This window comes from Coffea arabica, chromosome 10c (assembly GCF_036785885.1).
Source record: "Coffea arabica cultivar ET-39 chromosome 10c, Coffea Arabica ET-39 HiFi, whole genome shotgun sequence".
Classification (NCBI taxonomy): domain Eukaryota; kingdom Viridiplantae; phylum Streptophyta; class Magnoliopsida; order Gentianales; family Rubiaceae; genus Coffea; species Coffea arabica.
Genome location: NC_092329.1, coordinates 3,604,171 through 3,631,417, shown reverse-complemented (window position 1 = coordinate 3,631,417; position 27,247 = coordinate 3,604,171). Strand labels below are relative to the sequence as shown.

General features: G+C 37.6%; 5 protein-coding genes across 5 annotated transcripts; 3 read left to right on the top strand and 2 right to left on the bottom strand.

Annotated features, from left to right (window-relative positions):
• LOC113714401 (3-ketoacyl-CoA synthase 4) lies at positions 1-2,090 on the top strand. The gene has a single exon (XM_027238215.2). It carries the CDS (start codon positions 250-252, stop codon positions 1,804-1,806), a length of 1,557 nt encoding a protein of 518 aa, XP_027094016.1. The 5' UTR covers positions 1-249; the 3' UTR covers positions 1,807-2,090.
• A 3,328-nt stretch (positions 2,091-5,418) lies between these two features.
• Positions 5,419-11,980, bottom strand: LOC113714738 (sugar transporter ERD6-like 6). Its single transcript, XM_027238777.2, has 18 exons — positions 11,651-11,980; positions 11,270-11,332; positions 11,096-11,185; positions 10,900-10,959; positions 10,734-10,799; positions 10,581-10,646; positions 10,408-10,483; positions 9,377-9,441; positions 9,198-9,290; positions 8,868-8,948; positions 8,647-8,731; positions 8,241-8,287; positions 7,953-8,015; positions 7,816-7,875; positions 7,622-7,687; positions 7,471-7,530; positions 6,151-6,265; positions 5,419-5,774 (listed from the first exon to the last, which is right to left on the bottom strand). Exons 1-18 carry the CDS (start codon positions 11,843-11,845, stop codon positions 5,662-5,664), a joined length of 1,464 nt encoding a protein of 487 aa, XP_027094578.1. The 5' UTR covers positions 11,846-11,980; the 3' UTR covers positions 5,419-5,661.
• Positions 11,981-13,879: 1,899 nt separating this feature from the next.
• LOC113714966 (uncharacterized) lies at positions 13,880-16,015 on the top strand. The gene has a single exon (XM_027239107.2). It carries the CDS (start codon positions 13,895-13,897, stop codon positions 15,908-15,910), a length of 2,016 nt encoding a protein of 671 aa, XP_027094908.1. The 5' UTR covers positions 13,880-13,894; the 3' UTR covers positions 15,911-16,015.
• A 2,617-nt stretch (positions 16,016-18,632) lies between these two features.
• On the bottom strand, positions 18,633-19,853 carry LOC140016191 (F-box protein At5g49610-like). The gene has a single exon (XM_072069639.1). The coding sequence runs from the start codon at positions 19,851-19,853 to the stop codon at positions 18,633-18,635; it is 1,221 nt and encodes a 406-aa protein (XP_071925740.1).
• Positions 19,854-24,896: 5,043 nt separating this feature from the next.
• Positions 24,897-27,234, top strand: LOC113713459 (zinc-finger homeodomain protein 2-like). The gene is made up of 2 exons (XM_027237186.2): positions 24,897-25,479; positions 25,590-27,234. The coding sequence occupies exon 2, from the start codon at positions 25,923-25,925 to the stop codon at positions 26,781-26,783; it is 861 nt and encodes a 286-aa protein (XP_027092987.1). The 5' UTR covers positions 24,897-25,479; positions 25,590-25,922; the 3' UTR covers positions 26,784-27,234.
• Positions 27,235-27,247: the final 13 nt, after the last annotated feature.

Sequence of the window (27,247 nt, the reverse complement as noted above, 5' to 3'; positions counted from 1 at the left end):
CTTCAAAGCTCTTCTCGTGGTCTCAGAAAGCTTTGTTGGATTTGGATATATCCGACGTACTACTGTAGCAATTCATATCCTCGATTCATCTGCTCTGCCCATTCTGCCCTCCCCTCCCTCCCTCCCATAACCATCTTTATCTTTCCCAAAGGGAATCATCAAAATCACCACTCCATAATTTTTTTTTTTCGGTCAACTGATTCTTCTTGTAGTCCCAGCTTTGGAGTGGCCGTCAAAATCCCACCGCCAATGGAAGCAGGCGGCAATGCTCCGGCCGACACCAACCCAACCGCCAGAACCAGTGCCAGGGTGGGAGTTCAGATCCAGCAAAGCAGGAGACTACCCGATTTCTTGCAAAGCGTTAATCTGAAGTACGTTAAATTGGGCTACCACTACTTGATCTCTCACTTGTTGACACTTTGTCTGGTTCCCGTGATGATTATCATATTAATTGAAGCTTCCCAAATGAACCCAGATGATATTCGCCAATTATGGCTTCATTTGCAGTATAATCTGGTTTTTGTAATCACTTGTTCGGCCATTTTGGTTTTCGGGTCAACGGTTTATATAATGACCCGGCCAAGGCCGGTTTACTTGGTCGATTATTTTTGTTATCGAGCTCCCGATGAGCTTAAAGCTCCATTTGAGAGTTTTATGGAGCATTCCAGGCTTACTGGGGATTTTGATGAATCATCCCTCCAGTTTCAGAGGAAGATCTTGGAGCGTTCTGGGCTGGGGGATGAGACTTATGTCCCTGAAGCTATGCATTTCGTTCCTCCCCGCCCGTCTATGCAGGCTGCCAGGGAGGAAGCTGAGCAAGTGATGTTTGGGGCAGTGGATAATTTGTTTGCCAATACTAATGTTAAGGCCAAGGACATAGGAATTCTTGTTGTCAACTGCAGCTTGTTTAATCCCACGCCTTCGCTTTCGGCTATGATTGTGAATAAGTACAAGTTGAGGGGTAATATTAGGAGCTTTAATTTGGGTGGGATGGGGTGCAGTGCTGGAGTTATCGCGGTTGACCTTGCTAAGGATTTGCTGCAAGTGCATAGGAATACGTATGCTGTGGTAGTAAGTACAGAGAATATTACGCAGAATTGGTATTTTGGTAATAAGAAGGCTATGTTGATACCTAACTGTTTGTTCCGGGTTGGGGGTGCCGCGGTATTGTTGTCTAACAAGTCTGTAGATAGGAGGAGGGCCAAGTATAGGCTCGTCCATGTTGTGAGGACTCATCGGGGTTCGGATGATAAGGCCTTCCGTTGTGTTTATCAGGAGCAGGATGATGCTGGGAAGACGGGGGTTACTTTGTCCAAAGATCTCATGGCTATTGCTGGCGGGGCTCTTAAGACCAATATTACCACTTTGGGTCCTCTCGTGCTGCCAATCAGCGAGCAGCTTCTGTTTTTCGCCACTTTGGTGCTTAAGAAGTTGTTCCAGAAGAATATCAAGCCTTACATCCCTGATTTCAAGCTGGCATTTGATCATTTCTGCATACATGCTGGGGGAAGGGCTGTGATTGATGAGCTGGAGAAGAATCTGCAGTTGCTACCAGAACACGTGGAGGCATCCAGAATGACTCTCCACAGGTTTGGGAACACTTCATCGAGCTCCATTTGGTATGAGCTCGCATACACCGAGGCCAAGGGAAGAATACGCAGGGGCCAACGAATTTGGCAGATTGCATTTGGGAGTGGGTTCAAGTGTAACAGTGCGGTGTGGCAGGCACTCAGGCATGTAAAGCCGGCTCCAAATGGTCCCTGGGAGGATTGCATCGACAGGTACCCCGTCAAAGTTGTTCAATAGCAGCGGAAGAAATCAGTAGATGTTAGCAAATTCAGAGTACTGCCATGCCAACCAGAGCCAGTTGTTGGTCTTTAATTTTTGTTCGTTTTGTTCCTCGTGTGATTTCTTGGTCTGAGCGCTGAATATGATAGGGCAGTTTCTGGCCTGCGTCCGCTTTTATTTTTGGTTGAATCAATCAATAGTAGTAGTACCGTTGACGCCTGAATTGCTTTGCTAGTCGGGTTGTACTATAATTTACTGCTGGTTCTTTTTTTTTATTATTATTATTATTATTATTATTTAAATCCTTCTTCTTCCCTTCCATCCATGCATGTTTGTGATTAATATAATTTTGGGCTCTTGATGCGTCATGCAACCTTCGGTATTCAGCTTCTTTGCCAAGTTTAAAGTCGCCATGAAGCAGTAAATTAGAAACTTTTGGTTCATTTTCAACGCAATATTGCCTAAGTAGCCTTCATACAGCAATACTCCATCATTATATAATTGCCAAAAGAAATTTGCACGGTCGATGCAGATTATTGCTGCTGCTAAGCCAGATGAGTTCATTTTGCGCAACAACTTGCCGCAGACTTTTTCAAAAATATTGGACATCCCAGATTGTGGAATGCTGTCGTTAATGGTTGGTTGCTATTCCTTTGGATGATCACCAGTGGTGGTGAAATGCTCAAATGCTAGGAGCTTTATCGTTAACGTTCCTTGCACTTTCCAAATAGGAAATGCCAATTTTTGTGGACCACATGAATTTTGATTGATTGAGGGAAAGGAATCAGGCATGTTCTGGAAACAGCCTGTGGACAAAGCTGGAAAGATCAGCGTCGTTTCCAACTTTGCTACCTCCGATGGTAATAGCCGTCTTTTTAAGCCACAATGCTGAATTTGACGATCGGGTTCGATGGTTCTGTTTGACGAGTCCTACCGCCTGCACATGCACATGTATACGCGCAAAATTCTTGAATGTAATTTTTGTTACTGTTTGTAATTTAAATGTGGTTGGATGCAATTTATTTTATTATATTTGAATTCCATCTACTGTCCCATGCACATGCAAAATTCTTGAATGTAATATTTGTTATTTGTAATTTGTGGTTGGATGCAACTCATTTTATTATATTTGAATTCCATCTACTATCACCTTATTTTGATGTTTACAAATTAAACATGCATATATTCAAGAGTTTTTCTATATTCAAGAGTTTTTCTATCGGGTGTGTTATGATCGCTTATTAACACAACTTGCGTCTCACCGAACTTACCATGTATACATACATGTACTAACAATTACTACTTTCTTTTACATCTATACACTTTTCCTAGTTACCCCCTATATTTATATATTTTTTCTAATTAATCTTATATTTCTAAAATTCTAACACTTGAAATACATTTTAACGAATACCCCAGACCGTATATTGAATACTTATTAGGTATGCCCGCTGCGCGGGTAGGAGGAGTGACTAATTTCCTTCAAATCTATTAGGATTTTGGTCTAGTTTTAGACATAAGTAAATTTGAAAGGTGTGGATCTAAATTTACTAGTTTCAATCCAAATTCTTTCCATTGAGATTGAGATTGAGATGCCGTACAACATTTGTCACCTTGCTTGACCATGAAACTAAAAGTAAAGTTCTTGCGATGCTCCGCTCCATAAGAAGAGAGGACAATTCAGAGTTGTGATGATGAAGTATGACTTCACAACAATTCAGGTGTTTGTGTTTGACTGGCATGAGGCTCATCCTGCTTTTAAAACGTCTCTCTCTTTCTCCCTCAAGCGCAAATCAATGACATGAGCATTGAATTTTATTGTGCATTAAAAAATAGACTTTTCTGTTAACTAGAAAGGATTGTAATAGTAGTATTGATTTTTTTTTTTTTCTGAAAAAAAGAGAAAGGATTGCAATTAATAGTAGCAGAATGTATTTTATTCAAGGACGAAAACGAAGACCTTGCTTGAAAATGAAATCCAAACACAATCGAAGCATATTATTAGCACCGTACTAAGAGGGATACCTACTCGTTCAGATTTGTTAATATTTCGTCTTGATATTTATTTTTCCTGAGGAGACTTGTAATTTGTCAATTAGAAACTACTCTAATTACCAACTATAAGTAAACCTTTTTGGAGCAATTACCAGTAGATTAGGAAACTTTTTACCAAAAAGGTAAAAAAAAAGATTAGGAAACCAAAAATATCTTTCCTTTTTTTTTTTCCAATTCCTCTTGAATGCCTGTCCAAATCTTCAGTTCTGGATGATATGACAACTCAGAGTTGTGAACGACTGAGCTAAGCCACCACCAAAGTTGGTGGGGTGGGAGGCAGGGTATCATTGGCCACAAAATATGGCAAGTTACTTCAAGTGGTTCCAGACGAACGCGAGTCCTCTCCGGTTTTCCCTCGACTTCTTCAGGTCTTCCCCTCTCCTTTCCGTAATATAGAATAATTGTAGGTTTATCGTATCGATAAAAAAAAAAAAAAAAAAACTCAGAGTAGTTGACTTTGAAGTATTATCCTTGTAATTTTTCCATCTTTTAGTCTCTCTCTCCTTTCTGTAGGTATTACCCTATTCTTCATTTTATTGTTCTCTAATTACATAAAAGAATGACAAAATACGAGTTCAAGTCAATGGCATTTTTCTTTTAGAGAACTTATTCTTGGATGATATTATATTGATAGGTTGCAAGTATCCTGTGGAGAGTTGACACCTGCAAGCATATTATTATTTTTTCCAAAATTATTAAAAGAGATGAGGCTACAGTTCAAGTAAATATACTAAGGAAAACCAATCCCTCTTAAGTATCTGGTGGAGGGTTGAAGACTTTTTATTCTTGGATGATAGCTTGCAAGTATCCGGTGGAGTATTGAAGCTTGCAAGCATTAAATATCTTACAATATTATTAAGAGAGATGAGGCTACAATTCAACTAAATATGCTATGAGAAACCAATCCCTCTTAAGTACCCAAAAAAAAAAAAAACAACAAAGAAAAGGTCTTGCAACAAACCAAATTTTTGCGACGTATAAACAAATCCTTACCCAGCCAGAGATTTCCGTACTCGTATAATTGCTTAAAATGGCCGTGCCAAAATAATTTGACAGAAATGATTAATTTTTTTTTCTCCCCTCTTTCTCATTTCCACTTTATGGCCTTGTTTCTGCTTGTTTTAGATTTTACATAAGCTTGATTATGGAAAGTAATTATAGAGAATAATGAGAATCAGCAAAAATCGCTTTTTAATACAGCACGAATTTCAACTTTTTCGACAATTAAAAATTCTATAATGTTAATGCAAAGGCAAATAGAAATATGGAAAAAAAAAACTAATTATTTCGAAATCATAATTTATAATCAGCTACAATAATCATATTTCTTATAAATGAATATGGCACATCGCTTCTTATAATAAAGACATGGACCATGTACACAACTATATATTTCTTCAAATTTAGCTTTCACAGAGAGATAGCCAAGGCAAATTATTTCCACGTTTTAGAGATATTAAAAAGAAAATTCTCACTGCCGGAAAGTTCTGATGTTTCGAGGCTCAAAAGGATAATAATGGCTACGCATGCCTTTGGAGAAGGTACAAGCATCTAAATGACAATGCAACCAGTCAATGTGCAAAAAGGACTCACCGCAGTAGCAATGAATTTGAAGAAGCAATTTGCCAAGCATTATTTGTGACTGCTGTAGATCTAAATTTGACACTATAAAGAGGGCATATTACACAACATAAGAACCGCCCCATATGGATAAGAAGACAACAACAACAACAACAACAAAAAGAAATGAGGAAAGAGGGAAAAATTTTAGCAAAAAAGGAGGAGGAGGAGGAGGAAAAAGTGGTAGAAGAAATGCTGTCATCTGAATGAAAACTGTATCTCCTCTAGCGTTTTTCCTTTTGTCTCAGGAACCCAGAGCGCCACGAACACCAGCGTGAAGGCGCACATGATCGTGAAAAAGGTGAAAGTTCCTGAGGATAAGCAAGAAAGATTTAAAGGACGAAGGTTACAATGATTCATCACGATACTATGTCGAAAACTCCACAGGGTTTCACTCAAATAACCATAGACGACACACTTGATTACCAATTTCTGTCCTAATGCGGTCACATAAGCAATCTTGCATCAGTAATAGTGCAATATGTCGTTCACTATCTGCATAGTTTACCATATTGGCCGTGTGCAACCTTTACCATGTGTGGACTCACCGTAAATTATTACATATAATGCGTTTTTCATAAACCCTGATCGAATTTCTGCTTTTTTTTTTTCGGATGCAACCATGTACCGAGAATGAGCATATATGAATACGTAGAGATGCACGCATATAGAGCGAACAATACTAACCTCCATCACTCCAAGACAACAGCAAAGGGGTAGTCATTGTAATAGCCCAGCCAACCAACCAATTACCTAGCGTAGCTACACTTCCAGCAAGGCCTTTGATTTTGACGGGAAGAATCTGCAATGTTATTCAGAAGAAAATCAGTCAGACGGTTTTCATGAGGTTGAATTGTGCGCGTGCATGTTTTTTCTTTTTCTTTCTTTTTTTGGAGCAAAGGAATAGCTTGTATTAAGATAGAGGACTGAAGTTTACACGGGAGATCTGCTGAAGTACATCATAGACTCTCAAAAGACAGCCAACCTATTCTAAACACTGAATAGGAGGCCCCCATTCAATCGCTAAGTTCTAATTTTCCACCTTCCTAGGATTCTTTCCCCAGGAGAGCACTATGAGACTGAATTGTGTTGGTGGCAGAATCATATAGATCATGCATAATATATTTCTCTGAAGTTAACTCTCTGATTCAAAATGATAGAAGTCGTAACGTATTGAGGATTGTAGGCTTCTACCCTCTGCTATTTTCTTCTGTTTGGAACTAGAAACAAATGACAGGAATAAATTCCCTGCTTAAGAATTTGGTTCGTGCTTGAAAAGTCAATCACTAAAACAAGAAGTATTTCCAATTTATGTTCTCTACTTGCTCTTTGGATTTTCAAGGAAACAAAATAGATGCCCCATCTCAAAACCCAATTGATACAAAGAGCTCTTTTCAGGCTAAGCTTTTCACAGGATAATGTTTCTGCCACCAACTATACGCAGCTCAGTGTTACTCTCTTGTTTCAGAGCTGTAGATGAGCATCCATCTAAAAGAAGTAAAATAGGATATGAGTAGGCAACCCTGAAGCTGACATCTGACTCTGGCAAAGCTACCCAAGGTAGCAAAACACAGCCTCTTGGCCAGTTTTTGAAATAGGAACAACTCTTTGAAGGAGAGACTTAACAGCATATGAAAGGGAAGAGAACCACAGGTCTCTGAAGTTCAGATGCAGGAATGAAAATCTATTCCACACTCCAATAGAAAACTGAAGAAAAGACAGAAAGAAAGGTAGAACAAAGGAATCCCTCAAAGGTGTCTCTTCTGTACAGCTCAGAACAGTAGACATCAAACGGAGATCTGAAGGTCAAGTGCAGTAAAAAGATACTGTATTCTGACAGAAAAGAAGATTTAGGGGGGAAAAAAGGCAAATTACACGACACCTTAGTCCAACTAGAGCTACCACTTTGTTATTTACACTACAATATCTCACGTACAATCAAACTAGAAGATAGATTTCCATGACCATCATCTAAAGTGAGAGAGAAATAAAATAAAACAGCAGTACCTCAGACATTATGAGCCACGGTATGGGCCCGAGTCCAAGAGAAAAAGAAATTATCATCAACTGGAAGAGCAAGGTGGTCAAATCAAAGATTGATCTTGATAGAAATTGATGAAGAATCATTATAAACTTGTTTGAAATTTAGAAGGCATACCACAACACCAACTACAGGTAGGATACTGAATATACTGTAGATGGAAGAATCGTCTGATGCATGATCCTGAAATAGTGGTTAGATAGGGAGAAAAGAATGAAACTATGTAAAGAATACATGATTACATGAATCAGACCATGCACATATTCTTGTTTTCTTTATGACGGCACAAGAAAATTCCTAAGAAAAACGACCTTGATGAAGAATGAAACAGCAACCAGTAGGAGACTAATAGTCATCCCAGAAGAGGAAATCTGCAAAAAAAATTTCCCTTTTGTTAGGTTAAGCAACAAGTTAGAGAGCATATACACAATTATTTTCCACAACTCACGATCAGTAGAAGCCGACGCCCAGTTTTGTCCACCAACCATGTAGCAACAGCAGTTGCAACAACCTAACCAATGTACGTATTTCCTTTTTAGCACATTATTGAATGCTTATATAGGAGTCAGGCGATTTAAAAAAAAAAAAGGAAAGAAAATCCAAGATGACTTTATAAGGAACATCTCAAGTGACAACTAATTTTTCTTACAGTTCCAAAGAAGAACGGCGAGAGTTCGAATCAGAGATCTAATTAATAAGTGACATTATATTTCTGATACAGATTATTATAGCTTACCTGGATAGCACCCACTGCGAATGTTGCAATATTACTCGATGAAATTCCTGTTCACATAGCGTCATAAAATTAAAGCAATTCATTTGATAATTAAGCAAATTATTGTCACTTATTTAAACCAATAACTGAAATATGAGAATCAATTCCTGTGCAAAGCACTTCTTCTGGAAGTTTTGCACCAATATCTAAGGGACAAACACCATGAATGTATAGGAGTTTCAATTGGCTAATAAATAGTGCTGCATCATTTATCTTTTTCATCAACAAGGTTTTCAAAAATTTTACATCAGTTACTAGTGGTGCAGTGTTCAAGTTGGATTAGCAGTTCCAGTTAAGGGTCAACGTTGCTGTCATTTTCCTCAATCACAAGATATAAAGTGTTTGGGGAAAAGAAATAACCAAGTACCAGCTGATTCAAATATGCTAGTGGTATAAAACAGAACACCATTAACCCCAGTTAGCTGTTGCAGCATCAGTAATCCAATTCCCACCTGCCACGAATAAAAGGAAAGAGAAAATTGATAAGACAAGTTCACTATATCATACACAACGTTCCCATTCAGCAAATCTACAGTAAAGCCTAAACAAGAGAAAATTGAAAAAAAGTCAGCAGAAAAATTAAAATACCATTAGAGGGAACCAGTATCTCTTCTGTTTGAAATCGCCAAAACGAATAGTTGTTCTTCTGCTTGTTGATGCTACAGATCGCTACAAATAATTGAAAAAAATTAGGGGGAAAACTACTACTCAAAAGACACTAATAATGTGCATAACAAAGAAAGTAACTTCAGAATACTACCTTCAACAGATTCTAATACTAATGCTGATTTCAACATAGGACTTATGAAAAATACTCATGGTCCCTGCTGCCCCTAACAACAGTTTGTCTCCTTTTCCCTCCCTTAAAACAAAAATTGCAACATAGCACCAGTTTAAGAATAATTCACGAAATTTTACCTTGATTTCATTTACTTCAAGGGAAATATCTGCATCAAAACCCCGAAGAACTTGCAAAGAAACTTCAAAATCATCAGTCATTCCCATCTTTGCCTGTGTAGTGCAAATTCTGCATTAATCGCTTTAGTGGTGCATTTAACAAGAAATCAGGGGGGAAGAAGTAATTCCATGATGCTCACCAACCATCGAGGGGACTCCGGGATGAAAAATAGGCCAGGTATCAATATTAGACAAGGCAATATTCCTGTTGAAAGACAATAACAGTAAGTTGCCTGAGGGACTGCCAAAGTGACAACAGCAACAACGGATGTTAAAGGTGGAGAATAGTTTTGCTAATTCGCATGAAAATGGCCACTTGTCAGTGCATCTCATGCAAAAGGTCAATGCATTCTATGAATTCTAAAGCATCCCGTTAAATTTTTTTTCCTTGATCAATACTTGCACACAAACCACCCTAGCCCTTTTAGGAACACTATATACATACAGAGAGTGAAAACCAAAGAGAGATCACAACACAAATTGACTGCATTTGATAGCTAGATAATCTGTCTAGATCAGAAACTAAATAAAGCACGATAGAAGTACAACGAATTTCCGAAATGAATTCCCCGATTTCAGTAGTCATTGGCCAATTCTTGTTTCTAACTACACAAATTTACAACATGTTCTTTCTGACAACAGCTAGATTATCTGTTGGTTGATTTATGCATGGTGAGATTTAACTTCAAATATATAGGAGCATTCTTATAAAGCAAATCAGCTTTGAGCACCTTATTATAATCACTATTGCTGCCCAGAATGTTATAAGGTCTCTCACAACCATAAGTACAATCACTTTTTCTCAGCATTCAATTCTGGCTAACCAGTCATCTCACAAAGGAGGAGGTATGCAGGAATTGCCTTAGTTTCTGTGTTGCAATTTAATAATAAATGCTAGCAGTCTGTCAAAGATTTTAGAACTGGTGTTTCTCTGGAAAATATGTTTTCTTTCTCTTCTAGCCACCTTCTGTTATTAGTGCCTAACAGATAAGTTAAAATGAGCATTATTAGGTAAAAATGTACAACAAAATCAACATATCTTTGTCCTGGTGAATAAAAAGATAAAGTGTTACACGCTTTCATGTCCAAAACAGTAAACTGTAAAAACTGCAACACACGGGAAGGATATGCATAAATTGATATAGCAATGAAAAGATCTCAAGAGGATTACCCAGAACAGCAAGCACTCTCCAACTGCAAAAAAGTCCCAGCAGATAAGCCAGCATAATACCAATTGTGACAGCAAGCTATATCGACAAAAACAACAGGGCTTAATTTATCTCAACAGCATCTCCGTGCACGCAAGACCTATAGTTTAAGAGGACCTTGATAAACTTAGCCAACCTGGTTCACCGATCCCAATCCCCCTCTCATGTTCTGAGGGGCTATCTCTGCGATGTATACAGGCACCTAAAAAAGAAACAAGATATGCGTGAAGACTGGTTCAGTTTCTGACAGCTTAGATTAGGAGCTAAAGCTGAAAAGTGCAGTCTTTACAGTGTACGAGATTATTCCGACGCCAAATCCTTCCAATAACCTTCCCATATACAAAAATGATGCATCCTAAACATGGTAAGAGAAATAAAAAAGGATTAACTTAACTTCCAGGATCAGCAAAGAAATCAAATGTCGTTGCAAACCCAGAAAAACAAGAAAGATTTACCCTTGCAAATGAAATGGCAAGCCAACCAATGATATTGGGTATGGCAGCGATCATCAAAGACTGCAATTTAACAGGAAAATAAGGATTATTCCTGAAACGAAGCGCAGCTTGCCTCCCTCCGCTTCCTAAGAAGAGAGAAGAAACAAAAGCAACCACGACAAACAACAACACAGTGCTACAAAAGCAACAGTTATACCCCTTTTCGCCCAATGTAATCCGCAATCTGACCGCTACATATTGCCCCAACCATCGCTCCGACATTCGATAAAGAACCAAAAAGAGAGAACTGTCCCCCAAAATTGTTGGAGTCAGTAACATTTCTTTCAAAATCTCAAAATGGTATCACAGCAGAAGTATTGCGCATTCTAACCTCTGACACAGTGAGGCCAAGATCCTTTGTGATAGCATTTTGCGTGGGCGAAGAATAACCAGCCTTCATCATAGTAATAAACATTCACTAGTCAAGCAAGTAATTCAGACAGATAAACAATATTATAGGACAAAACAATGCCAACGAATCAAAAGAAAAGTTAACCCCAGCCTTGTGCAAGATTTGAACTTTTCATCAAACCTCATTTCGTTTTCTAATCTATGTTTCCTTAACATCAGATTGTTACGTACTAATCCACATCCGCAGTTGGCAACCCACAGGATTCTTCACTTGGGCAGCAAAAAGAAGTACAACAACAATAAAAGGAAAGACAGATTGAAACAAGTAGAGAAAGGTAAATGGTAAGTAAAGTAGTAATACAGTGAAACCGAACTGGATAGGCCCCAAAGCAACGATCAAGACACAAGCTACAACAGAAATTGAGCTGTCCCTAATAGCCTGAGATGACCCCATCATGCTAGACTGGCGAGAACCCATTCTGTACCAACTCCCAGTATGCAAAAATGGCTTCCTAATATCCCCTCTTCCATCGTCACTCTCTTCTCTGAAACTCATTCTTGTGCTTCTTCAACTATCGACCAAAGAACTCAACAACACAAGTCAACCTAGAAAGCAATAACAAGAAATATTTGTGTGTGGCTGTAAAGCTGTAGGATTATTAGGAGTAGAGGAATTGTCACTGGAGTTGAATTTCAGGTGGGTGGGGGAGAGTTGAAAGATACATGTACAGTTGAGTTGGAGGAGGAGAAGCGTGAAGGAATTTTTGGTTGAACTGATAAACATGAAGGATATACTTGTAATTTCAGATACCGGCCGTGAGTCAAGACTCGAGAGCGCCTGGGTGGCTATTTTTGTTGTGATGCGTCGTCGTGTCTGTATCTCACGCATCATGAGTCATGATTTGATTTGATTTGATTTATTGGCCTTTAATACAAACAGGGGTTAGGGGGCTTCTTTCAATTTTTTCCTTAGACGCCTAAAAATTATTTAACACAAGAATCCTGCAACTAGTCATCTCCAAGAAATGAAGGAAGCAAAACCAAAAACCAACTAGTCATCGCGAGTGTATTTTTTTTTAATAAAAGAACATAGAAATAAAAGAAATAATAATATTATAGCGCTTCTTTACGATGAGTTGTGATGTATGTCAGATAAAAATATTCATGAACAATGTATTCAATTTTGCTTACTCGAATAAATGGGGTAAAACACAGTAATTACAGAAATTAAAAGCAAAGGAAGTTGGTGGAAAAAAGATGGAACTGATCATTATTCAAAAAGAAATTAAAATTTTAAAAGTTGATTAAATAAATTGTGAAATATGTACACGTGACAAAAAGACACAGAGCTTACACGGTGTAAAACACTAGACCAGTCAAATAAAATATCACATATGATATGATATATGATATCATAGGTTGATTGAAAGTTATGATAAATGTATTGAATTTTAGAAAGAGTGAAAAGTATGCAAATGTTAGTAATAGCCCTTTGTGCTGTGGTGGGAGAGTGTTTGGACTCAAACACAAGATCTGGCTAGCAAAGACTCAGGATTTTGAAATAATCTGCAACAGATTTTAAGCTGATTAAGTACGTGTGGATCCTTGAAGCCTAACCCAACCCAATCCTTAAAGCATGTTTACTTGTGGATTTTGGGCTTTCTCTTCTTATTAGTTTTAGGAAAATAGGAATGTTGTAGTCATTATAATTTTGAAAGTTACATGATATGCCTAAACAGGCTCTGGTTGCTAAGGAGGAATGACAGTGTGGTATATAAAACCAAATACTAACAGACCAAATTAAGAATCAAAATTGTGAAGCATCCGGCAGCCTCACCAAACACTGACAGTCATCATCCCACAACTCGTTCTCATATAGTGTGCAATTCCGCCTCTAATTTGTTGATCCCATGACTCGTTCTCATTATATATATCATCCCATGAATAGGAATGGCAATCGGGGCGGGTGCTCGTGAAACGCGGCTAGAGGTGGAGGGGGAGGGGCATTTTTCCCTTTATAAAATGGGGCGGGGAAGTATAATCCCGTCCCATATGTATGCGTATAATTTTGAAAAAAAATTAAAAATGTTTTGAGCTTTGTGAGAAATTTAGGAAATAAATAAACATAGCGCCATCAAATGGTAGAATATGGATTAACGTATGGCATATGCCACTTTTGTAGTTTGATATTTTTGTTAGGAAGCCTCAGCTGCAAAATTTTGGACGATCAAATCAAAATTTCACGGTTTATATATAGTTCTGATACCCATCTTCTAATATGTGGACAGTGAAATTGAGATGTCAAATGATCCATTTACGTCTCATCTAATTCTAGATGACTTGGGAATCTCAGAATGTATATATGTCTAAATAAATCAGACGAGATGTGGCATGCGGCATCACAGAGTTCTGTTCCGCTAAAAACAAATTTACAAAGGTTAAACGACACTGCTGATTCACCCCAAGTGGATATTCTTCCCGAATATCTGATAATTCTTCTTCGTAATTTGTAATCTTCGCTTGGGATCGAGTTTCTGAGCTTTCAATCCTTTTTCATCTCTGTTTTGCATCACCCCATCACCGCTGTATATATAACAGCTTAGCCATGGCAATTCATTTCACCATCACCTCATCAAATTCTCCACTAAGATATACTAGCACAATGCACTTCGAGAACTACGATCCTTGTTTCCCTGATCAGCCAGTGGTTGATCTTTACCTCCAAATATGGGGAAAATTGCCAGCTTTCAAGTCCAAACCAGCTTTCATATGGGCCGAAGATGATTCAGCTTCTTCAGGCACCGGGGCTAGCACTTGCTCAGCCATCACCTATCAGCAGCTGAACAATTCAGCGGATTGCATTTCCTCCCAGCTGTTACTTCCGCTGCAAAGGGGTGATACTGTGGTTTTGATGTGTGCTCCAGGACTGGAACTCGTAGAGATCATTTTTGGGTGTCAAAGAGCTGGCCTTTTGTCTGTTCCTGTTGTCCCTCCAGACCCGTCTTTTGCTGAAGATAATTATCACCACCTCGTCAGAGTTATATCCCAGACAAAGCCTAAAGCTGCCATTGCAAATCATTGTTATATCGAGCGCGTTAAGCAGTATAAATCTTCACCTTCGACCAATAAACAACTCTCTGAGTGGTTGCAGAAGCTTAGCTGGATTTCAATTGAGGCTATTAAAGACAAGAAACTGGACCTGCACTCGAATTCAGTACCGTACAGCGGTTGCAAAGCTGAAGAGGTGTACCTGATTCAGTACACTTCTGGTGCCACAGGAATTCCAAAACCAGTTCTTGTAACCGCGGGTGCAGCTGCTCACAATGTTAGAGCAGCAAGGAAAGCTTATGATCTGCATCCCAATAGCGTTATTGTTTCTTGGTTGCCTCAGTACCATGATTGTGGCCTCATGTTCTTGCTACTTACCGTAGTGTCAGGAGCAACCAGTGTCTTAACATCGCCAGCTACATTCTTAAAACGGCCCCGAATATGGCTCGAGTTGATTACCTTTTTCAGGGCAACTTGCACTCCCGTTCCCTCTTTCACATTACCTCTTGTTCTTAAGCGAGGTGGGGTTGCTCGGGGAACAATTCCTATAAACTTGGAAAGCATGAAGAACTTAATTGTCATCAATGAGCCAATATACAAAGATGCTGTTGAAGAATTCATTCAAGTATTTAGGAGATTTGGGCTGAATCCATCAGCCATCTCTCCATCTTATGGCTTAGCAGAGAATTGCACGTTCGTTTCTACGGCATGGAGAATCGGCAGAAATAACAATTTGCCAACTCACAATAAGCTCTTACCTAGTGCGAGGCTCATTTCTTTTGACAAAGATGAGGAAGAAGATATTGAAATTCTAGTTGTCAATGAAGAAACGCAAGAGCCTGTCGAGGATGGAACAGAAGGTGAGATATGGATATCATCTCCGAGCAATGCCTCTGGCTACCTTGGCCATCCTTCTCTGAGTAGAGAGGTATTCAATGGGATGCTCAGCAAGAGAGTGGGGCGGTGCTATGTCCGAACTGGAGATAGAGGAGTTGTCATTGGAGATGATAGGTATTTATTCGTGACAGGTCGAATTTCAGACATCATTAAACTCCCAAATGGTCAAGAATTGCATCCTCATTACATAGAAACTGCAGCTTACAACAGTCATCCGAAAATACTCCGAGGAGGCTGTATTGCAGCATTTATGGTTTCAGGAACTCTAGCTATTGTTGCAGAGATTCAAAATTTTGAAAGAGAACGAAGAGCTATGAGGAACATATGTGAAGGGATAAGGAAATCTATCATGGAAGAAGAGAGCGTAGCAGTTGGACTGATCGTTCTTGCTGAAAGTGGAAGTGTTCCAAAGACTACTTCTGGCAAAATACGGAGATGGTTAGCTAAGGAGAACCTGATAAGGGCCAAAATTCGTACAATAATGCAGATGGAATTAAAAGAGGAAAATTGTGATTTAGCAGTTAGCAAGAAGATAAATCATTCAAGAGAAGAAGGGAAGGGAGAAACATGCAAACTTAAGGGGAAGGGTGAGGTTGTAGCAGAGCACAAGCTAGGAGGGATCATCCTTTCGCTATCAGAAGCTCCAACTAAAGGACCCTTGCTATCTTCTCTATAGGAACGTGAATGCTACACCGTCTTTATACAATCTTCTTCTTGTTTTTTTTTTTTTTGGGTTCAAAAGTCATCCTTGTCTTTATGCAGTCAATCTCTCAGTTTTTTACCTTTCCTTGCCTGTAATCTTTAAACCCTGCATTGTTCGGATTTTATGACATGGTTAAAAACTCGGCCAAGACCGAGACGATTCGGCCGAGTCGTCATCGGAATGGAGTTTTTCGATCCAATATCGGGACGAGATGACTCCGAGATAATGAATCGCCGAAAATTCAACCAAGTGACTGAAAACTCGACCGATACGTCTCTGAAACAGATAGAAACGACCGAATCGCTCCGAGTCATCCTGAGTCAACTCGAATTTTTATTATTTTTATTAATTTTTTAATTATTTTTGTTTATCATATTTTTTACAATTTTAGAATATTAAGTATTTCAAAAATTTGCGTCTCATCGAAACCGCAATCTATATGTCGGGACCATTGCCAAAACCGATGTAGAACGGTCCGGACCGCGACCGTGACTTTGAACCATGATTTTATCGGATGTCCCCGAAGGGACTTCTTCTTCTTTTGACTAAAGAGCAAAGCTTGGAGTCTCTCTTGACCAAGAAATGGGGAAGCAAGGATAACAAGAACATAACAAGGAAATGCAAGCATTTACAATTTATCAGAAAAATGCAACAATTATACTCTTTATCAGTCTTTTGAAGTGTCAAGAATCATATTTGAAACTAAATAGCATTCGGAGATTGAGGGATCAAGTCAAGCTTGAATGGAATTAGTCATGTACATTAAATTGTTTGTTTTCTTAATTTCAACATATTTGACGATTTCATGGTCAACTCGACTTTGGTTCCGTTTGATAAAACTGAATCTGAATTCTGAAATCTGAATACTGAAATAATTAATTTGCTGAATTTTAAGCACTGAAAAGAAATATATGAATGTCTGAATTTTAATGTTAAACCTATTTATACTGTTTGATAAACATTTATAACTGAATGCTTAATAAGTTAAATTTGACAAATTTGCCCTTATATCTTTTCATCCAAAAAAGAAATAGAACCTATGATTTAATTAGTTAAAAATATTAGGTATGAAAATGATAATATTTATTTTTAAATCAAATTAATATAAAGATGAAATATATTATATGAGGAGTATGGAGAATATGTGAAAATCATTCAAAAGGGAGAAAAAAGAAACAGAAAATCATTAGATAGAGAATATTAGATTGTTTAATTAGATAAGAATTTTGAACATAATTAACAAACAAGGGTAGATTTGGTAGATAAGATAAGGTAATTGAAGTAATTCTATTGATTCTTATCAGAATTAAATATTCAGTTAAGATTTTTGTACTGAAAAAAGTACATACAAGTTCAGCACTACTTAACAAGTTCAGCAAATGGATTTTCATTTATCAAACACTCAAAACATCTTAATATTTGAAAAAATTCAGATTCAGCACTTTTTTATGTTATCAAACAGACCGTTTGTCACAATAGATAAAAATTTTTTTTTAGAAATATGCACAATCAAGGGACGAGCCTTGAAGTCGTTGGCTAAAAATATGTAATCATAAGCAAAGCAGCGCATTGGTGAAAATTGACTAAATGGAGCCATAGCCACCCTTAGAATTGCTTTACAATTCCATTTCTTTTTTTTTTTTTTTTTAAAAAAAAAGAAAGGAAGAAGAAGGGTTAATTCCAATAAATCTCCTCAAACTTGCCTCATATCTCACTTTCCTCCCCATGAAGGTTCAATTGAACCAATGCACCCCTAATTTTTTTACAACATTCCTAATCAACTGCAATTGGAGCAGATAACCCACTTTGTGTCTAATTGAATCATATGCAGCTCCCGTGATCATGTGAATTGATTGAGTTATCCCCAAAAAATCAATAATGAAGCGTAATCTTTATGAACAATTTCATCTGTCTTTACCATTTTTTTTTCCTTGGGACAACGATACGGGCAAATTTATTTAAGAGTTCTGTAACCGTTAAATACTATCCTGAAAGCAGACCTATGGGTAGACGCTAATGTAAAATGGCAAGTTAAGTTCCCGGTCCAAAAGGGCAAGTAAATTTATTTAATTTATTTTGCTAGCCAAGTAAATTAGTGATTTTCTAGAGATAATTCAGTCAATTCACATGATCATTGCACTGCACAGTGCACATAACTCAATCAGATAGTACAAAATAGGTTATCCGTCCGAATTAGAGTTGATTGGAATTATTTTGTCATTAAGATTCTTTTATCTTGATTTTCAACGAAAACCAAACTTTAATCGAAAAGAAGCAAAATACTTCATTACTTATTCAACATATATACAAACATTTTAATTAAATTAACTAATTTTTTTTGTGATTTTGATCCATTTTGCATGAGCATGAAGATTAAAGGTGCAAAAAAAAAAAGGCATACATTTCTCACATGTGAAAGCTCAAAAAATAAGCAGCTCCTTTTTAAAAAAAAAAAAAAAAAAATTTCGAACACAAGTTTCTTGGTTTACAATGGAGACAGATATTGAAGATCACAAGGTAACAAACTAAAAAAAAGTGTTCCTTTAGCACCCTAAAAGCCTCGGCAAATTGAGCAAATAACCCCCAAGACGTGACTGCTACAAATCTAAAAATTACAAATTGAAGACATGAATGCTAAAATATGCCAATTACCAAAGACTTGTATGCTTTCTGATGTAGTTACCTAGGATCACTCTCACACAAACAAATTCACAGATTTGAATAAAAAGGGCAGAATTTTCTCGATTGCATAGTTCCCTTTAAACTCACCACAAGCCCAAACCTGTTCCAATTCTCGAGTCTCCAAGCTGTATGCTACAATTGTTCCAGGAGGAACGTGCAGATACAGCAATTGCAAGTCTTGATTGAAACCGCAAGGCTTAATTCCGCATTTAGCCCTCAATTTCTTTACCTCGCCATTGACCGTCCCATAAAATTCTTGCCATAGAAATTCCTTCAACGTCACAAAATGACTGAACTGCCACATGCAACAGCCCTCCATGCTGCTGTAACGACCATGTTCTTGGTCCATAACTTCATCGTCGCCAATGAATTTGTATATGCAAAGCCTCTCGTTCATTTGATAACAAAAATATATGCTTCCATCTGATTCCCACAAGAGTTGAGAAAGCATGTCTAATGGTCTCCCATAATTACCCTCCTCGGCCTTTGATGGCAATGGGATGAGCTTGAAGAACTCTGCCTCGTTATCATACACCAGCATGCATAGACTCCATATCCAATACAATCTTCCCCTGCAGAAGACGCTAGGGCCAAATAAATGTGCTACATCGAAATCCCTTTTCAGCATAAGGTCGGTGTTCAAAATTGTTGCTTGAAATTCTCTCCAATCCCACGTTGCTGACGAGAAAATCTTGCAGCCAATTGTGCCTCGAACAAAATCAATTTCTTTCAAGAAAAAACAGAGAACCCTGAAGTTTTCTTTGGATGATCCATCTAAAGCAAGGCTTGCACAAGCGAGTCTTGTGATGCTGTGGGCTCGAGGAAGGGCTAAACACTGATCAAGAAAAGGGCTACAGACGTAGTAAGCCCAAGAAAGACCATCATTTGCGGCGTAGAGGAGTAAGCCTTTGCATGAATTGATCAAGCGGACGGGAAAGTTGCCTTTGATGCACGCATGAGTAGAAAAGAATCCCTGTTGGCCTTCTTGGGTTCTGAGGAAGGTTGATTCTTGAAACTCTGGATTGCGGAGGTTTCGGTTGAGGTTTTTGAGGACGATTGTGAGGCCTGAGGCAGTGGTGGGAGGGTTGCGACGGCGGAAGTGTTCAATGAAATTGCACCATGTCTTGGAAACTGACTTCAATTTTGCCAGAGATTTGAGAGGGATTCTTGAGAAGATGGAGTCTACTACTTCAGGACAAAGATTTCCTAACTCAATTCTATCGGCTTCTTTCATTTTCGCTTGTCAACCCCTTGGGTTCAAATTTCGGTTGTTTATATACGTATAGGGCGGTTAAAGCCTTAAAGGCGGTGATGAAAACACTAATGATTGGATCAGTGAAGTAGATTTTTTATGTTTCCTAAAAAAACTTTTTTTGGAAGCCGGACATCTATCCTTTTAAGAGAAAATAAATTTACACTTGGGCCCCTAATATTTGGACCTTATCCCACTTAGCCCTTTAAGTTGTTAGTTTGAACATTGGATCAATACGAAACAAGTGAAGAATATTGGCTAGCAGTAAATGGACATTTGACAAGTCAAAAAGGCACCTTTAGAGGCCAAAGTACATCTGTTAGTTCGCCTGATGTTTTGGATCCTTGTGCTTCTGTCTTGTAGAATCATTAATGGGCTAGCATTCGTGAGGAATTTTGCAGTTTATATTTAATTAAGATGTAACGTGCTACTGATAATGACATGATCATTATCAACTAGGGTTTAAGATTTTTCATTTTATTTCAAATTAATGACTTTAAGATTTTTTTTTAAGTGTCAAGCAAGATCTCAAACTCGAAATCTTTCACTTATACTCCCTCTTCCATGCTCTTGAATTTAAGTTGCCTATTGCTGTTGTTATAAGTGAGTTTAATGGACAAATATTAGATTTTAAAGTGTAAATTTACATGCAAAGTACCCAAAAAAGGATGACCGGTATATTTGTCGGGACATGGCAAGCTTTTGCCTACACATTCAAAGATTGCTAGATGGAGGTGTCAAATTCAAAGTTGGAAAAATCACACAAATAGTGTGTATTGGCTCCATAGCTTTTATATCCCTCATTTCTGAAATGATGATTTTTCATTCTTAATATATTAGTTTGGTACCTTTTACGTCCCTTACGTATAGAAGATTGATTTTTCGTTTCTTACAAATAAAAAATGCATATTTTTAGTCCCTCGCCTTATTTCTACTCATAAAAAAAAATCACATGTAACTCATGCCTCACAAATTTTAGGAAAAAAAATGAAAAATTGAAAAGAAAAAGGGAAAATTGTCCTTCAAATTTCTTTCTTCTTCATCATATTTTCCTAGCCAAGAATGTAGCAACCACCATGGTTGACTTCAGCCGTTATGCTGACAATGTCGCCGTTGGCTGCTACCATTTCTGATTACAAAAATTTCACCAAAATTCAACTTCTCACTCATTTTCTTTTTCATGTATAATCTGATTTTAATATTAGCTTTTACACAAAAAAAGAACAAAAGTGGATGAAAAATCGAAAAAATAGTGGAGGCTAGTTGAACTTTTCACCTACGTTCTTTTTTTTGTGAAAACTAATATCGAAATTAGATTCCATGCAAAAAAATTTTTTTGAATGGAATGTTGATTTTTTTGTGAAATTTTGTGACCGAAAATTGTGGTGGCCGACGACAACACCACTAACATAGTAGCCGAAGGCAACCATGGCTGTTATCATATTCTTAGTTAGGAAAATAAAACGAAAAAGCAAAATATGTGAGGGGATTTTTCTCTTTTTCCTTATGATTTTTTTATTTTAGCATTGAAATTTCTGAGGCATGAGGTGCATGTGATTTTTTTTCTGGCAAGATAAGTAGAAATGAGTCGAGGAACTAAAATCGTGCGTTTTTTATTTTTTGAGGGATTAAAAATCATCATTTCATATAAAAGGGACATAAAAGGTAAAAAAGTAATATGTGATACACAACCAAAAAAAAACATAGGGTGTGTTTGGATCCTTGTTTTTGGAGCTGTTTTTGAAAAACTGTTTTTCACATCCCAAATGCTACAGTAAATGTGTATTTCTAAAACAACTCCAAAAACACCATATCCAAACATTATATCAAAAACAACTACATATGTATATTTCAGTTATGTATATTATATATATATATATATTATATTAATATAAATTGAAATATACAAAGTGAAAATTATATATATTATATATTATATAAATATTTATATACATTAATATTATACATAATATATTATAATATACATAATATAATATACATAATATGTAATATTGTATACATAAATGTGTAAATATTTATACATAATATACAAAGTGCTGTTTTTGAAAAACAACCCCAAAAACAGGTAATCCAAACGGAGCCTTATTTTATATGTAAGAGACAAAAAAAGTACCAAGTCAATATATAAGGGACTATTTGCATGATTATCCTTTCAAAATTTCCCAGCTCCCGCCAGGATTAATTGAATATCCAAGTGCTTTTGGACTCATTCCATAAACAATGTCATGTATCAATACACCAAGCACTTTTTCCTTTTTTCCATTTTATGTCTTGCATCCAATTTTTCTTCCCTAAATGAGTAAACCCAACTCCATGAAATGCTTGGTTGCATAGTCATAAAACTCTACTCGGCTCGACGGTCGAACTTTTCAAATTGGTGAACCGGCTATAAGATCGGATTAAGTCACTAATTAGATTGGATAAGTAATAACTCATTTACTAATTAATGATCCGATGGTTCAACTAATGAACAAAAAAAATCGTTTGTCGAACCATTAACTTAAAAATTTTAGTATTTTTGTAATTTAAAATATATTGTTATATTATATAAGATAACTACTGTCCAATCCACAGTTGAATTGCCCAATCCATGATTGAACCGAAAATCTGTTGAACCAATCACCTCTTTAGACCGAGGTTTGGGTTGGATTTTATAAATATGCTTGGATATCAAGCGTCCCATTTTCAAAATTTTTCTTGGGCACTCCATTTTCCGGTTTATTATTGTATAGCTTAAAGTTTTCTTGCTACAGATAATAATAATATAACAACCAATGTGGAAAAACAAAAAAGGCTGGAAAAACAAAAAAGGCCTGATGCGCAGTTTTTTTTTTTTGGTGAAATTCTGAGAAAATTTGTATGCAAGGCAAATGGTTAAGCATGCATGATCTGTAACCCACTGATGGACCAAATGTTAAGTTCAATGGCTCGCGTGAGTTTAGTAATTCGCTGATATATAAGAAATGGTGATATAATAAAGGGATAATTTTAGAAACGTTTCCTGAAGTTTGTGATGATTGCACACATCTCCCTTTAGGTTTGAAAAATTATGAAAACGTCCCATAAAAAATATGTTTTGGTAACAAATAGTGATATCAGTACAAAAAGTCTAATAAATATCTTATATTGCCTTTATTTGATTTACAAAACAAATTAAATGACAAAAGAAATCAAATATCAATATTACTTGCTAAGTAAAAAGATGGTCTGAGATAGTTCTTTGTAGCAAAATTTAGGTCATGTTTCAAAACATCATTTTTTAATATTTAGATTTTTTTTTCTTTGCTAACTAAGTTGTGAAGAAACTATTTTCAACAGATACATCCCTACTAGTCGGCTATCTATAAAACTAAGTAAAAAGTCCATTAAAATGACCTAGGAATTGAATATAATAATGTATTAGGTAAGATGAGCTTAGAATTTTTGAACCAAAAAAATTTAAAAATGCAGATTTTTTTTCTTTACACCCACTTTTCACTTAGAATTTGTAAAGTTGTCAAGACTATTATAGTCTTTTCATGACATTAAAGGAGTTAAGTATAATTTTTCAAACCTCAAAACTATTATAAGCCTTGTTTGGATTGCTTGTTTCCGTCGGAAAATATTATCGTTTCCCGTGATCATATTTCCCTATCACCTTTTTCCCTCACATATATCAAATCGTTACAGTAATTTTTCCATGAAAAATGACGAAAAATGCAATCCAAACACAAACCTTAGGAGAGGTCTATGAAATTATACCTATAATAAAATGCATGTCTTATTAGTTATTAATTATACCACATGTTTGAAAAATTTATGGTAAAACAGGTCTATCCAAATACATTTGGCCTACAGGTAGGTAGTTGGTAATCTTCATTTTAGTGATGAAGGAAGTTATCCAGAGAGTGACACTACTACTGATATCGCATCTCTCACCACCCGTAATAGATCAGTTAATTTCTTATCACAAATATTCTCTGAGCTAAAAATTCAGTTTATTTAATAAAATCTATTCCCCAAAAGTTGCACCCCATACTGCCTATAAATGGTTAATATTGCCCGTGAGTTTACTAGATCTAGGCAGCCATAGGACGCTCAAAACACTAGGGAAAAAAAAATGCTACTGAACTTCCTTTCGCTTTCACCTTATTTTCCTCATCCATCTCCAGCTATTGAAGCACTCACTAGCTAGCTTGATATTTAGCAATGGAGTCAGTCCCTGTTCCTTCTTTACAGCAGTAAATCAACAGGCCTAGCTGCTGTAAATAGTACAGTGCCAGTGAACTTCCTCCTTGAGAAAAGAAAAGTAAAACAAGAAACCAACAATAGAAGTAGGAGGGGAAAAAGGGTTTTTGGCTTAATGAAAGAATATTAACTGTACACAGCGACAACGAAAGCTCAAAAACTATAACCCGTCTAGTAAAGAGTAATCAATACTAAGAAGATGAAAGAATATTTATCTGATTCCATGGCATCCAGATAAATGGTTTCCATTGGTCAGTTTGCTGCACTGTACCACTAGGGGCCGGTATGCAGTAACCCAACCAAGTACCAAAGCATATCACAGATCACTGTAGTCCAAGCATGGATAGAGAGAGAAAAAGAAAGAGAAGGGGAAAGCATCGATTGTATCACGGAAAGGTAAAGACATTGCTTGGGGAAAGCATGGACTTGGCAGAGGTGCGCAGGCAGAACGCTGCAGAGAAGCATAGTGTCACACACACACACGGATACAATACAATAGCTAGCCTCTTCTGCCTTTCGGCTTTCGGAAGATAGGATGGATAGATAGATGGGAGAACTGAGCAGCTAAGTTTGGCTAAGCCTCAACTCAATTTCAACTCAAAAGGCACAAGAGGACAAGTGCGCCACTGTGGACCTACCTTCTAGCTCCTTCTCTTTCTTTTTCACCTTACCGTTTACTTTAACAGTTGATTCGTTTACCCAACAGGGCCAACTCGCCTATGCTGTTTTGTTACTCGTTAAACCGGGATCAAGACTCCATTTTTAACGACTAATGGAATCTAGAACCTGGGATTATTGGGAGAAAACATGGTGAGGGAGAGCATCATATCAAATCTAATGAAGAATCATGAGGCTACATAAGGCTGTAAGCGTCAATTGGGAGTGTCATAAACAAAAAAGAGAGGCGAGTACGTGAGAGAACTGGCAAAGATAAGAAATATATAGAAAGGGGCAATAATGACGGGGGAGGGATGGGACCAAGTGGCAGGGCGTGGGAGAGGACGAACATGACTCTGTCGGTTGTTTTTATGCTCAGTTGTTGTTAATCTCATCAGTTGTTTTCCACTTATCTCCTCCCTTAGCTTCATCACAAGCAACCAAGCTGTCTCTTGTTGGATACATAGTTGGCCTGTTGGAACCACTGAAACACTCCCCCCACGCCCTCTTTTCTCCCTCTACCCCAATTAACCCTCATCCTCCTCTTTTCTTCCTCTCTTTTCTCTCTTTCACTTTATCTCACCAAGAAAAGAAAAAACCTAAACCCTGCTTCTCTCCATGTTTTTTTTGGGACAACAGAAATCCCATTCGATACAATCCTAAGGTGGTGGTGGTGGAGGAGCTGCGGCAGGCTTATTCTAAGGTAGAGTAGTCAGGGCCCCATTCATGTTTCTGCACTCTCCTTTTCAAGATATCTTGGAGACTTCTCTCTTTTGTTTTTCTTTTAACTAGTTAGGTGTTTCTTCTATCCAGATGGCCCCCATCTTCCCTCTGTTACCTTCTTTGTCACTTTAGATCTTGATTCTGATCAAGCAAACAGTTTGAAATTTGGGGATATGGGTAGTTGAGATGAGGACAAAAAAGCTGAATATTATTGACAATCTCTAAGATTAGGGTGACCACTTAGATTTTGTACGAGGACGATTTAGTTAAGCTACTCTAGTTAACCCTTTTGAAAATCAATTATAGTAGTCAATAATTGACCCCATAAAATGCTAGTAGTAGATTAATCGTTGGAGGATTTTATTTGAGGGGCAAACATCAATCTACTTTGGGTTTGATATTATTATCCTCCGACAGACATAAATGGCTCTAGCTGGTGAGGATAAGGAAATGAGAATACCATCAGGTTCTTTAGGTTATGACCCACTTGAAAACCTAGAGCATAGCACCGCCACCCATCATAACCATCATATTCAGCATCCCGAAGACCAGCTGATTCACCAAGAGAAATCTTCCCGAGGCCCCGGTGCAACTGCAGCTGCACTGAGTTCAGGTGGATCTAAATCCAAAACTCCAACTCCCACAGCTGGAAGAAGTCATAGCACTAGTAGTACTAGATACCGCGAATGCCTCAAGAACCACGCTGCTAGCATTGGCGGAAATGTTACAGATGGTTGCGGAGAATTCATGCCCAGCGGTGAAGAAGGAACCCTCGAGGCCTTCAAGTGCGCTGCTTGTCACTGCCACCGCAACTTCCACCGCAAAGAATCCAGTGGAGACGGTGCAATTGTGGTGCACCAGCTCCCACTTCCGCCGCCGCTGCCCTCTCCGTCCATGAACCAACATCGTGGGGAGTCCATGAACGTGCACGCTAACCACTGGACTACTATGGTTCAGCCAGTGAAGATGGCTTTTGGAGGTGGGAGTGCAAGTGCAGCCACAGATTCTTCAAGTGAGGAGCTGAATTTCAACGCCTACCAGTCAACATCAGTTCCTCCACCCCCGCAATTTGTTCTTGCAAAGAAGAGGTTTCGGACTAAGTTTTCTCAGGAGCAGAAGGATAAGATGCTGGCATTTGCCGAGAAGCTCGGATGGAGGATTCCAAGGGAAGATGATACTGAAGTGCAAAGGTTTTGCAGTGAGGTTGGAGTGAAAAGACAAGTTTTTAAGGTTTGGATGCACAACAACAAGAATTCTGCCAAAAAGAACCCTCAAGAATCATAAATAAACGTTTTAAGGGGAATGCAGTGTAGCGGGATTCCTAGATTTATCTCGAGTATATTAGGTGATGTAGAATGGGTGTGGGTTTTTGTATAGGGAGAGTAGTAGAGATGAGAGATGGATTACGGGCTCCTGAGTTTCTCTTCTTTCATTAGTTAAGATTCATGTATGCTTTTCTGGGGATCGATCGAGGTGCCTTTCTCTTACTTATTTTTATTATTTTTAATATTTTTTTTTTGGGGGTTCAAGTTATTAAAGTTTCTCTCTAGCTAGCATATTATTACCAAGAACTTGGTCTTAATTTCTTGTGCCATTTCCTTTGCATCTTTTGTGTTTCTTTTGCAGTCCGATGGTCCTTAAATTCTTGTACGTACTAGAGGTTGGGGAGCGAAGACCAGCTCCCCACCAAGTCCTATATATGTTCTTCATTAGTGCCCCTTTTTTTTCTTTTTTCTTCTTTCTTTATT

Bases quoted from the DNA above. Each gene is read 5' to 3' on its own strand.
- LOC113713459 (XM_027237186.2), top strand. From the start codon at position 25,923: ATGGCTCTAGCTGGTGAGGATAAGGAAATGAGAATACCATCAGGTTCT.
- LOC113714966 (XM_027239107.2), top strand. From the start codon at position 13,895: ATGGCAATTCATTTCACCATCACCTCATCAAATTCTCCACTAAGATAT.
- LOC113714401 (XM_027238215.2), top strand. From the start codon at position 250: ATGGAAGCAGGCGGCAATGCTCCGGCCGACACCAACCCAACCGCCAGA.
- LOC113714738 (XM_027238777.2), bottom strand. From the start codon at position 11,845: ATGAGTTTCAGAGAAGAGAGTGACGATGGAAGAGGGGATATTAGGAAG. The intron at 7,531-7,621 runs GTATGCCTTCTA...TTGCTCTTCCAG, and splicing joins TACCTGTAGTTGGTGTTGTG to TTGATGATAATTTCTTTTTC. The intron at 5,775-6,150 runs GTTAGTATTGTT...GCTTATCCTCAG, and splicing joins GTTGTCTTGGAGTGATGGAG to GAACTTTCACCTTTTTCACG.
- LOC140016191 (XM_072069639.1), bottom strand. From the start codon at position 19,853: ATGAAAGAAGCCGATAGAATTGAGTTAGGAAATCTTTGTCCTGAAGTA.